At 40.6% G+C, this 13,695-nt stretch overlaps 1 protein-coding gene and 1 pseudogene across 2 annotated transcripts; both read right to left on the bottom strand.

The window, feature by feature from the left end:
• Positions 1-203: 203 nt before the first annotated feature.
• On the bottom strand, positions 204-4,822 carry LOC125304114 (guanine nucleotide-binding protein subunit alpha-14-like). 2 transcript variants are annotated; one of them, XM_048258144.1, is made up of 8 exons: positions 4,731-4,822; positions 4,489-4,625; positions 2,521-2,705; positions 2,167-2,321; positions 1,860-1,988; positions 1,514-1,643; positions 1,061-1,214; positions 204-490 (listed from the first exon to the last, which is right to left on the bottom strand). In XM_048258144.1, the coding sequence occupies exons 2-8, from the start codon at positions 4,607-4,609 to the stop codon at positions 300-302; spliced, it is 1,065 nt and encodes a 354-aa protein (XP_048114101.1). In that variant the 5' UTR covers positions 4,610-4,625; positions 4,731-4,822; the 3' UTR covers positions 204-299. The 2 variants fall into 2 exon arrangements, with proteins under 2 accessions (XP_048114101.1, XP_048114100.1); XM_048258143.1 differs by having other exon boundaries at positions 4,489-4,822.
• A 3,380-nt stretch (positions 4,823-8,202) lies between these two features.
• On the bottom strand, positions 8,203-12,803 carry LOC125304116 (annotated as a pseudogene).
• Positions 12,804-13,695: the final 892 nt, after the last annotated feature.

A 13,695-nucleotide genomic window follows, 5' to 3' on the forward strand; every position in this document is an offset into this window, starting at 1 on the left:
CACGCACGCACGCACGCACGCACGCATGCAGGCACACAGTCATGCACACATGCACGAACGTAGGCACGCATGCACACACACACACACACGCATGCACACACACACATGCATGCACGCACACACACACACACACACACAAACACACACACACACACACACACACACACACACACACACACACACCCACACACACACCACACACACACACACACACACACACACCACACACACACACACACACACACGTGCGTGCGTCACCCTGTCCTAAAATCAGTAGCCACTCTGTTGGAGTTTGTTGGCTAGCGAAGGTTGAACATCTCCAGGTTGTTCTGTAAAATTGTATGCTTGACGGCACTGAAGACAAAGCGAATGTTTTCCGTGTCAGTGGCACACGTGAAATGGGAGTAGAGGGACTTCAGACGGTCTGGGTCCTGCTGCTCATACATCTTCAAAATGAACCTCTGAGCACTGTCAGCATTATGCTTAGGACCTGTCCAATCACATGGTGGAAGTATATCAGTGCATAGTGTCCAAGACTGAAGAAGACCTGCTACAAGAAGACCACTACATGGTAGTGATCATGTTTATGCAATATGGCACCAGTGAGAGTAGCATTGGTAGCAGTCACAGTCACAGCCATGGCGATATCCGCTACAGTTACACTTTACTTGACAGTTTCGACATAAGAGTGAAATGACACTGTCATTAACGTGTCATAAACAAGTCAGAAACGTTTATGACATAATGCCTACGTTATTAAGTGACAATCGGTTTTTGTCATAACAAGTTAGGGTTAGGGTTAATGTGTCATGACAGTGTCATGTCACTCTTATGTCGATACTGTCAAGTAAAGTGTTACCTCTGCTACAATTTTGTGACATCGTAATACTACATAACATTCCTCAATCCGATTTGTTTTTAATATTGATCCTTACACTTTCGGGAAATTGAATTACGGAAAATTAAAAGACCTAGAAAAAAAACTGGACAACCTCAGTTTCAAAGTACAGTTCACTGTAGCATTGCCTTAACTTGTCAAAAGAGCAGAGGCTCTACTCACCAGTGTATGCAGGGAAGTAGTCAGCCAGGTGTGACTTTAAAATTTTCTCCTGTAAAATGTCTTTTTTGTTGAGGAAGAGGATGATGGAAGAGTCTGTGAACCAGTTGGAGGAGATGATGGTCTTGAATAGTGCTTTGCTCTCCACCATGCGGTTCTTGTAAAAAAAAGAGGAACATGTTATCAAATGTTATGACATGATATTAGTCAGATCTAACATCATGTTGACATACAGGCATAAAGACCACATTATGAATGAACTGTATACATTTTGTGTAAGTGTATTAAGTAATATTACACTGCAACAAATCACAGTTCACACAGCTATTCAAATTCTAAACAACATATATTGTAATACACGTATGCAGTTACATTTGTAATGTGTGTGTGTGTGTGTGTGTGTGTGTGTGTGTGTGTGTGTGTGTGTGTGTGTGTGTGTGTGTGTGTGTGCCTCACCTCTTGGTCACTCTCGTATAACACCTGGTCATATTCACTCAGTGCCACCAGGAAGATGAGGGAGGTCACATTCTCAAAGCAGTGGATCCACTTCCTCCTCTCTGACCTCTGACCCCCCACATCCACCATCCTATCAGAGATGACCAATCAGACAATGCCTCTCAGATTCCACACCACATCACTGGACACTTTTATCCAAAGCGACTTACAGTGCAGATCAACATCCTCATCAGAATATTTGATCTACGGGTCTTAAATCTTTCACTTTATTATGCCAACTAAGTTACAGGAGTGACTTCAGTCAACAGATTTCCCTGGATAGATTCGGCATACTAAAGTAGCTCACCTGAAGATGACCTGTTGGAGATCAAAAGGGTACTCGATAATGCCCGTGGTTGGCACCCTGACCCTAAGAATGTCCTGTTCCGTGGGCAAGTAAGCAGCGGCAGATATCCTATCCAGGTCACTCAGGTAACTAAAACACACACACACACACACACACACACACACACACACACACACACACACACACACACACACACATACACACACACAGAAAATGCGTGGAAAGAAGGAAGTTACAAGGTGCAAAGAAAAAAAACACTCCTACTTTTGCCATCTGAGTGTGAGAGAAATGAGAAGTGAAAGCTTACTATTTGGCCGAGTCTGAGAGCTGGAACTCCCTTCGTCGCTCGTAGCACTGCTGCAGTCCCTGATCTGCCCACACCCGCTTGATGGCGGCAGCCATCTGAGGCTCCAGACTGGTCAGTGACTCAGCCTGAACACCACTGAGCATCTGAGCATATTGCTGCAAAGAAACACCTTTCTTGAGTTCTATCACTAGTGGTGTGAAGTGATTACATTATGTAAAGACACATTGCATAGTAGTCTGCTTGCAGATCATTTGTACTGTGGTACTACACACACACTTTAAGCACAGTACCTTGACATTTCAAAATAATGGATGTAAGTAATGGATGTGTGGTGGAAGCTACAAGAAAACCTACTATATTGTTGTCATCCACAAATGAGATTTTGAGGGTCTCCATGGCCTGGATCAGACCCTTGATATTCTGGAAGATGTTCTGGTAGATCAGCATGGTGAAGCCTCTTCGGTCATCGTTGGAGTAGCCAGCTCCATGAATGATCCTCATTTGTTTGATGAAAGTACTCTTTCCACTTTCTCCTGTTCCTAGAGAAAAAGTATAAATAAAAAATAAAATTGGTGCAAAAAGTAGAAAGAGGAAAGTGTGTGTGTGTGTGTGTGTGTGTTCACATTGAACATGTACTGTGTGTTATGTTAAATAAATATTCCTCACTCTGACCTAAAGGACAACTACTGGATCTGGAAATTAGACCAGTTTTACGGAATGCTTCAGTTATGTGCTTAGTGTAGCCTCTCTGCGAGAGATCATAATCAAGACTCTTTTTGTCTGTGGTTCCTAGTTGGTGGAATGACTTACATATCACTGTGAACCCAAACAGACAAACTAACAAAACATATTTGAGGAAACGGATTACCTTACAATGTTTCATTCATTTACTCAATCAATTTAAGCTATAATATTTGAGTAACAGTAACTCAAGTATTTATATTTAAGGTGACTTAATGATATCAAGTGAATATTGTTCACTGAATAAAAAACTATTATTAAACTAGCAACTTATTTAGCTTTTTAACGTATACTATAGCATGCTCATAATGGAAATACTGATTGGAAGAATATGTGTAAGTATCTTTTGTAAACTAGGGAACGGTGATGACTTTCAAGGAGGATGTATGCCTTTGCAAGCCACTATGTACAGGCTTACTGGTAGACCTACGAAGAGGATGAGGGTTAGAACGCCCCCTGGTGTCTCACAGTCGCATCGCTCACTGTGCCTCCACATTCTTTCGCTACAATACGTGCCAAGCCAGGCCGTTAAAGAGGCTTTTCACCAAGAGTAATAATCTTGAATATTTCACGACAGTGATTTCTCTTTGAAGTCAACATCGTAATAAAACAGACCGAGACTGTTATAACCACCTGTGCTGTGGTTATATGTTATGTTATGCACTAGCATAGGCCTACCTGCCAACAATAATGAGTCAAGGGCCTTCCATTGATGACAGATCTGCGGAGGACAGCTAATGCGCGAACTCACACACTGTATCTCAGTTAACCAGCACAACTATGCTAAATATGCGGGAAATATGGCCCCTATTCCTCCACTAAGGGTTTTTGTCTCTGGAACCTGCCTACATGCTCAACAGGTTCGGCAAAATGAGGATAGTATAATCAGAGATATAGTGACCACTTGATCAGTTTGACTGTATGTCAAAGAATGAGGAAAGCTTCATCAGGTCAACTTGTCTTGACTCAGATCTTCTTTCTCTCTCTCTGAGCTTATGTACTAACATAAATAATTGTGGACTGCAATAATTATTCTGAAATCATTCAAAAGATGATTAGTTGCTTTCTTCACAATAACAATTAAAAAGGCTTAGGCTATTTCAGTAGGCCTATAAAACGTATAAAACTCTGACAGGATAAACAGTCTTTTGTGGTTTTCATAACAGCATAATTGCTTTGCATACATTTGTATGTGTCTTCTGTGAATGGGTTAGGACTCAACAAACTGTAAGAGATCCTATTTGAAAGAAGGCTAGTGTAGGCTATTCCGACACTCATACTAGGCCTACCTAAGAGATAAAGTTTCAACCTGTTAGTGGAAGTGAAATCCTTGCCGGTATGTGTAGCCTAGTGTAGGCTACACATGCCGGCATAAACACTCAAACTATAAACACTCAAACTCATATAAACACTAAAATTACCTAACCAAACCAAAGAGGTTTGATGACGTTAAAATAACCAATGATTAGCCTATGAAAGAATGTTAAACTACCATCAGCATGCAAGCACACACACACACACACACACACACACACACACACACACACACACACACACACACACACACAATAGGCTACTTACCAAGAAGCAGAAGTTTTAACTCCTTTGTCGCGTCTCTTTTGTCACGGTTAAGTTGTCTCTCAATCGCTTTGTGAATTCTGACGCGTTCTCTGTCTTCGTCCGACAGACAACACTCAAACATTTTGAGCAAATTACACCTGTTTTCTCATATAAGCACAATGTCAAAGTTGTCAAAAGTAATTTAAACAGTAGGTAAAAAATTAAAGAGTAAAAGGATGGTATAAAAGCGAAGAGTCATCAACCTAGTTATATTAAAGTAGCCTATAGGCTATGAAGTTTAATTTCACGAGATGCCGAGAATTCCACAGGTCGATGTTTCCCGAGCGAGAGCTGCGCTGCGCTCAGGGAAAATACCCCATTCTTCCGCTTCCTACGTGGAATGATTCGGAATTTCTGGGCGGGTTGCTTTTCAGGTGTTGAGGTAGCCTATGAAGCGTTAGGTGTTCATAGCCTAGGCTACGTGAGCTTTTACACCACACTACAATTTAAAACCATCAAGTTTGCTAGGGAAAACCCAATAAACATTTAAGAGTATAATTTATTTGGAAAGAAATTACAATAAGCTACAGATAGCCTAAAGATGGAGATAGGGTTTGGACAGTAGCCTGAGTCATCCTCAATTCTCGGGCTGGCTTCCAGGCTATAATGACAATGCCATTTGAAGCTATAGCCTAACCAAAAAAATCACTTGTTTTAGACTTGTTTGAAACCACTGCAGAGCGTTCTGTGCCATTGGACGTATTGAGAGTAGTCTCCTGCAGCGGTGGCCAGGAGATATCCAGATGTGCCAATTGCCTGCGGACAAAATACATGGTTCATTGCTCAGCGTATTCTGGCCTATTGGTGTGTGTGAGTGTGTGCGTATTTGTGAAGAGGTTGTGCGTATTTGTGAAGTTGCAGCTCATTTTGACACCACACAATATGGGTGTGACTGTTGACCACCATACAACTGTACAGGGACAGGAATGTTGTCCTACATTCAGATAATAAAACGGTTAATCCAATGTTTTGGAAATTTAAAGTGGTATTTCCAATGATGCCATTCCATCTTCATTTATTTTAAATTCAGTAATCTGGTCTGTAAACCTTAAAGTACTGCAAAGTAACTGACATTCCAAACTTGACAGACACTTAAACAAAGGCCAATGTTTCAGCAAGATGAACCATTGCACACTGTTGCTTCTTGGATTACCCTCAGAGGAGCAGAACAGAGACAAACATGAGTTGGGAATGTAAGGTGGAAATTTGAGTATCTTGCCTTGCTGCATACATGCACAATGCACTGCTTTATGAAACCGTACAAGGAAGTGTGAAGAGAAAGCTGGACTGTGGCAGTAAACCTCCACACTTCAGGTCAGGCTTCCCCATTCAATAATGCAACATAAAAAAACTCTTTAAGTGAGTAAACTAGTACCATGAGATTGACAGGACAGTTTCAACATCTGGTCTTCATAAAAACAAGCTTACTTTCTCTTCCAGTGCACCCCCACCCTTCAACCTACGTTATTCAATAACACATGAACATTTACCAATACAAAAATTCAAAGGACACTATATTGTCTCCAAAAGAATATCAGAAAGCAAGTTTTGGCTGAGGTGTTGAAGAGTGAGACTGTTGGGAAGACTAAAGGAACATTTCCATCCCCATCTCTATTTCTGTAATCGGTCAATATAGGATTGTAATGCATGTAGGCTACCACAAACACTTTTGATTGTTAATTTCCCAACAACTTGTTTCTTTCTTTTAAAGAAAAAGTAACTTTTTTAAATGTGAGAAATCAAACTGAACATGATCCCACCACCTCAGCTCAGCAAGATGGGGTGTGACCAAACCCACAGCTTGGTTGGGGTTGCCCATTTTAATTGGCTAAAAGGTAGGGGCTGAAGTGTTCTAGCTGTACCTGACAAGCGTCAGGTGCGGTGGATGGATCGTGTCTTCCATCATGTTTTTCTCCTCAGGGACGTGGATGGGTCTAGACCAGTGGTTCTCAAACTTTTTCTGTCATTCCCCACTTTGGAGGTGGGGAATTTTCAAGCCCCACCTGATTTCGTATTTTGGTTCCACGTTACATTTCCCATCTCGGTCCGCTGGATCAAGATGTTATTTTAATTCATGTGTTGGTCTGTTTATGACACTTATGTTTGGGTGTGGCTGTTTTGTTTTGAATTTATGTCAAAAAAGAAAGGCATTATTAAAAATAGACACAAAAAACAAATTCCCTCCTGTTTCTCGTGCCCCACCTGTCATGTCCCTATTCCCCACTAGTGGGGCCCGCCCCACACTTTGAGAACCACTGGTCCAGTAAAAGTTATAGGCCTACTCTGAAGTTGAGTTGTAGGATGCAGGATGCTGTTTTTGATGGTCAAGTCAAGTCAAGTTTATTTATATAGCGCATTTCATACACAGGAGCAGGGTTGGGTCAGAATACTTTGAAATGTAATCCATTATGACTACAGATTACATGGCAATTTTGTAATCAGTAACATAATCAATAGGATTACCCAAAACATGCAACATAATCTGATTACATTAGGATTACTTTTTACACAACTTGCACACGACATACATTCTTATTTTCCACGGTCTTTAATTCAGATGCGTTTAGTACTTGGCGATATTGTCAAGCACTGAACGCAATTCTCCCGACTGGAACGGATCTTTCGGTCAACGGCTCCTCCATCTTGGGTTTTGATTTTATCTTTTTTCTTGTCAAGAAACTACACAGGCCCAAATATAAGGAATGCCAAAGTTTTCAACCTCCCAGCAAATCATCACTGTTGATGGTAAGGCAAGGCAAGACAAGGCAAGGCAAGGCAAGGCAGTTTTATTTCTAAAGCGTAGTTCATACACAGGGCAGCTCAATGTGCTTTACAGTATAAAATTAAAAGATTTGGTAACACTTTACTTGACAGTATCGACATAAGAGTGACATGACACTGTCACAAAAACCGAACAAAAGCAGAAGCTTTATGTCATAAACGTCTTGTGTCACTCTTATGTCGACACTATCAAGTAAAGTGTAACCAAAGATTTTTACAAAATAAGTTAAAAGTAAACAAGAATGGAATAAAACAGCTTTAAAACAATAAAATAGAGTTACAATACAATTAAAAAATGTAAAACAACAAAATTAAAGAATGGTAAAAGAAAGAGTGTAATTAAATTCAGGTTTAAAGCAATATAACTAGAATTAAAACTGATAAAACATCATTGAAAATAAGTTAATACTAAGAAACAATAAAAACTAAAACAAACCATTTAAAATTTACTAAAAGTGGTAAAAAGGCAAAGAATTATGTTAAAAGTAGGGCTGATAATGTGTTATTTTTTGAATAATTAATTACAGAAATAATAACACGTTAAAAACTTTAATGCTGATTAATCGCATTTCATAGTGACATTTGACCCAGTGCAGTCTGGCTATTGTGACTGAAGGAGTACAGTAAAGAACCCATGTCATACATTCTCCCTTACACAAGTCACAAGCACACAAACACACTTGCGCAGACACACACACAAACACACTCACACAGAAAGAGATGCATGTCACCCTGTCCATAAATCAGTGGCTGCTCTTTTGGTGTTGGCTATAGCAGGTTGAATGTCAGATTGTTCTATTGTAGGCTTGACATGTATTGGACAGCTCTGAAGGTAAAGTGGATGCTTTCCGTGTCAGTGGCACACGTGAAATGGAAGTAGAAGGGCTTCTGGGGCTTCTGACGGTCTGGGTCCTGCTGCTCATACATTTTCAAAATTTAACTTCTGAGCACTGTCAGCATCATGCTTGGGACATGTACAATTACATGGCGGGAGTATATCAGTGCATAGTGTTCAAGATTGAAGAAGACCTGCACATGTTATTAATAATGTAAGATCAATATCCTATTTGAGTATGGCCTGTAGTTGAGATCACAAACATTTTCATAGTCTCCCTTTCTCTTTACAATGAAGCAATAGCATCTATTTATAGATATGAAACTTAACATAATAGGAGCAGTGATATGCCTTCATACTTTATCATGCTTAAAGGCATCCAATGCAGTTTCGGGATTCTATGGCTCCCTCTAGACTAGAGTATTTATATTTTACCTTGGCATTGCAAATACTTCCCACGGCTTGAGCCCTTTCCCTTGGACACATACATGCCAAAGGACTAGTAACAAGCAAAGACAATCTCCAAAGGTCCATATTATCTACTGACAAGATAATGTTTCACGATTCTCGTGTGATGTCACGGAGGTACCGACAGCCAAATTGCAAGGCTGGTTTGCCACCAGCGGGGCCTGTCTGCTATGCTACGTGCATGCTTCTTCCTGTTACATGTTAATTTCATGAAAGTAGCTTCAAAGCTGTTACATTAATGTAAAAAAAATGCATAGGATGCCTTTAACAATTGTACAACAAAACATTATGTGACATTGTAACATTACACTGTATCTCTTGATCCCTATTCCCTACACTTTCAGGGAATTACATTATGGAAAATTAAAATACCTGAAACAAACTAGAGAAAACTTCACTTTCAAAGTAATATTGCCATAACTTGTAAAAAAAGGTTCTACTCACCAGTATATGCAGGGAAGTAGTCAGCCAAGTTTGACTTTAAAATGGTCTCCTTTAAAATGTCTATTTTGTTGAGAAAAAGGACAATGTAAGATTCTGTGAACCAGTTGGAGGAAATGATGGTCTTGAATAGTGCTTTGCTCTCCACCATGTAGTTCTTGCAAAAAGGAGGAATATCAATGTTATGACATGATGGTAGTCAATTTTAAGATCATGTTGACAAAATGCATAAAGACCACATGATGAACAGTATACATTTTGTGTAAGTGTATTATGTAATATTACTCTGCAAAGACTGTTTTGACATAAATTCAAATTCTATACCACATTACAATGAATGTATGCATTTACATGCATAGTGTGTGTGTGTGTGTGTGTGTGTGTGTGTGTGTGTGTGTGTGTGTGTGTGTGTGTGTGCATGCGTGCGTGCGTGCGTGCGTGCGTGCGTGTGTGTGTGTGCGCGTGTGTGCCTCATCTCTTGGTCACTTTCGTATAACACCTGGTCATATTCACTCAGTGCCACAAGGAGGAAGAAGGAGGTCACATTCTCAAAGCAGTGGATCCACTTCCTCCTTTCTGACCTCTGACCACCAACATCCAACATCCTGTCATAGATGACTAATCAGATGCTTCCTCTCAGACTCCGCACAACATCACAACGGCAATTTTATCCCAAGCAACTTACAGTACAGATCAACATCCCCATCAGAATGATCTACTGTATGGGTCTCAAATCTTTTCCCATAAAGTTGGTAGCTACTTACTACGCCAAATAAGTTGCAGGAGTGACTTCAGACTCATACAACTCTAATATACATTTCCCTGTATAGATTTAGACTACATACTAGAGTTCCTCACCTGAAGCTGCTCCCATAGATATCAACAGGGTACTCAATAATGCCAGTGGTTAGCACCCTGACCCTAAGAATGTCCTGTAGCATGGGAAAGTAATTAATAGGAGATATCCTGTCCATGGCACTCAGGTAACTAACAGACACATTCACACACACACACACACACACACACACACACACACACACACACACACACACACACACACACACACACACACACACAGAGAGAGAGAAAGAAGAAAAGAGAGAGAGAAACAGAGAGAAAGATGGGAAGTTACAAGGTTCAAAGAAAAAACACTCTCCAACTTGTAGTCTGAGTGTGCCTTTTTGCATTTCACCAAAGACAGAAATAAGAAATGAGCATAGAGAGCTCACTATTCAGTTCGAGTCTGAGAGCTGGAATTCCCTACGGCGGGCGTAGCACTCCTGTAGTCCGTCATCTGCCCACCCCCGCTTGATGGTATCTGCATACCGAGGCTCCAGACTGGTCACCAACTCAGCCTGAACACCACTGATCATCTGAGCAAATTGCTGCAAAGAAACACATCTCTTGAATTCCATGACTAATGGTGTGAAGTGATCAAGAATTGAAGACACACTGTATGATAAATAAATAACTAAATGTACACTCTGGGATGTTACTATAATTATTAGATAGATAGATATATCTATGTATTAATAGTACAATAAATTAGTAAATAGTAAAACAATAAACAATAGACTGTAACACTTTACTCGACAGTATCGACATAACAGTGACATAACAGTGTCATGTGTTCATGACAGTGTCATGTCACTGTTATGTCGATATGAACTCTAACCCTAATCCTAACCCTAACTCTAACCCTAAACCTAATCCTAACCCTAACTTGTTATGACAAACACCGAATGACACTTAATGACAGAAGCGTTATGTCATAAACGTTTATGACTTGTTTATGTCACGTTCATGACAGTGTCATGTCACTCTTATGTCGATACTGTCAAGTAAAGTGTAACCCAATAGATATCAAAAACTTATATGTTATATATATTTATATATATATATTATACTTACACTATAATGTTTCTAGGGGCTTACTGCTCTTATGTTTGTGACCAGCCAAGTGATAAAACATGTCATGCCAACACAGCCCCTTCACTTTTCAAAGAAGTGAAAGCAACTTTGGACCAAAGCAGTTCCTAGTAATGGGTTGCAAAACATGCACGGTAGAAGCCACAGGAAAACCAACCATGTTGTGCTCATCTGCAAATGAGATTTTAAGGGTCTCCATGGCCTGAATCAGGACCTTAATGTTCCGGAAGATGTTCTGGTAAATCAGCTTGGTGAAGCTTTTCTTCTCATCGTCAGAGTAGCCACCGCCATAGAGAATCTTCATCTGTTTTATGAAAATTCTCTTCCCACTTTCTTGTTTTCCTACAGAAAAAAAAAATCAGAAAGAGACATAGAAAGGGAAAATACTTGCGCCCTCCACATTTATTGGCATTCCTGGTTAAAAAAAAATGATGAGGTTGGATGATTGATTGAATATTATGTATTTTCAATTTCAAATGTTAGCCTTTGTCATGGTCATTGGTCATGGTCATTCTCATCCTTTTTCTGCATGGGTAGGCTATCCGATTGTTGTTTGGTGATATGTTTCTTATGAACAGGGCAATCATAGAGATACAGGCGGGCCAGGCAAGGCTAAACAAAAACCGGCTAAAGACAGCAAATGTACTACCTTCCACACTGGTGCAACTATGCTAAAGATGATAATGGCCCATATTCTTCATTAAGTTTTATCCCCCTCTGCAACCTGTAGCCTATATGTGCTGTACTATCAGATGCAGTGATCCCTGAATGAGTCTGACTGTGTGTCAAAGAATCAGGTTAACCACACTGAGGATTATGATGATGAGAAAATCAGATATACTCAGAGCTGGACAGGGACAAAACAAAATCAGCCTGGCATTTTTGGCCCACCACCTCCATATGTGGTTTGAATCAGATTTGGAAAAATCGGATCTCATGTGGGTTTTCACTAACCTGGCAATAGCCAGATGAATTTCGCTCCGCCTAGCTCCACTCATCCATCTGGAACCGATCCATTGAAGTGTTGCTTCAGAAGGCTGGGCCTAATCAAAAAATGCTTGCATATGATTGAATAAGCCACTTGTCCGTCATCTATTGACGTGCTACGTCAACCACTCACATCGAAGCCAACCCGTGGCGCTAATAACAGACTCACAGTCGGCTTCTACGCTATGTCACATCTATGAAACTCCCGCCCTGCGTCCTGATTGGCTAAACCATAAAGTTGGTTGGAGAAATCACTCTCAATGGAAGAGGTCCCAGATGGATGTGAGTGAAGCTAGGCGGAGCTAAGAGGAACGACATTCATCTGGCTAGGGTCAGGTTAGGTTTTCACTGTCCTCACTACCACAAAACCAAGCTAGATACAATCTGGATATGCTACAAATCCGATTTGGAGTGGTAATGTGAACATGGCACTGCAAGCAGACACATACAGTGGCCGTGTAGTGCATAATCTCCATATTCAAGTATACAAGTAATTGTCAAAGAGCTCTGCTAGAATTCAAAGTATCATTTCAAATTATTCATAAATCAAAACTACACAATGATATAAACACCAAACAATTACTGTATGTGTAAAGAGCTGAGGTACCCTCTGCGATAATGTAAACATAACACTAAACATAACACTCTGTTACCTGTTTCTTGAAATTAGATTATTAAATAAACAATTATTGTTAAACTAGCCATAATATACTCACCAAGGAACAACACTTTTATCTCCCTTCGGGAGACTCTTGTCGAGCTCCAGTTGACTCTCAATCTCTTTGTGAATTCTGAGGCTTTCTCTACTCTCATTGTCGCATAATACACATTACATTACATTACATTTGGCTGACGCTTTTTAACCAAAGCGACTAACAACATGGTAAACAGTACGTTTTTAGAACAATTCTCACAATTTTAGGACAGTTTAAAAAACAAAAAACATTAGAGTACAGTAAGAATAAGGCCGGGTGAGTGCTGTTTTTTAACAGTTACTTGTCAGTTTAAAACGGCTGGTGAGTGCTAGGATCAGTAAGACTTGTTTTAAGTGTTGCTATGAGAGTAGGTGTTCTCTAAAGAGCTGGGTCTTCAGGAGTTTTTGAAAGTGGAAAAGGATGTCCCTGCCCCTTGTAGGAACTGGCAGTGTGTTCCACCAACGAGGAACAACAGATGAGAAAAGTTTGGATTGGCTTGAGCGCACTGGGTGGTAGAGCTAGGGCCGTAGTCCAGAGGAGCGCGAGCGTCTGGAGGTAGTGTAAGTCTGTATGAGGGGCATTCAAGTAGGTGGGAGCAGAACCGAGACTACTTTGTAGGCAAGCGCTAGAGACTTGAATTTGATGCGGCCGCCATAGGTAGCCAGTGTAGCTGGATGAGCAGCGGGGTAACATGTGCCCTTTTGGGTTGGTTGTAGACCAGACCGCCGCTCTGGATCATCTGAAGTGGTTTCACTGGCGCAGGCTGGGAGACCTGTCAGGAGGGCATTGCAGTAGTCGAAGTCGTGAGATGACAATTGCCTGAACCAGAAGTTGGGTAGCATCTTGAGTCAAGTAAGTCCTGATTTTCCATTATGTTGTAGAGTGCAAAACGGCATGCCCGGCGACTGAGGCAACATGATCCGAGAAGTTTAGTTGGTTGTCAAGAACAACTCCTAGATTTCTTGCAGTCCTGGTCGGTGAAACAGACAGGGAGTCAAATTGATGTTGATGTCGTGGTGTATGGTAGGTTTA

The sequence above is a fragment of the Alosa alosa genome, chromosome 12, assembly GCF_017589495.1.
Source record: "Alosa alosa isolate M-15738 ecotype Scorff River chromosome 12, AALO_Geno_1.1, whole genome shotgun sequence".
NCBI lineage: Eukaryota > Metazoa > Chordata > Actinopteri > Clupeiformes > Clupeidae > Alosa > Alosa alosa.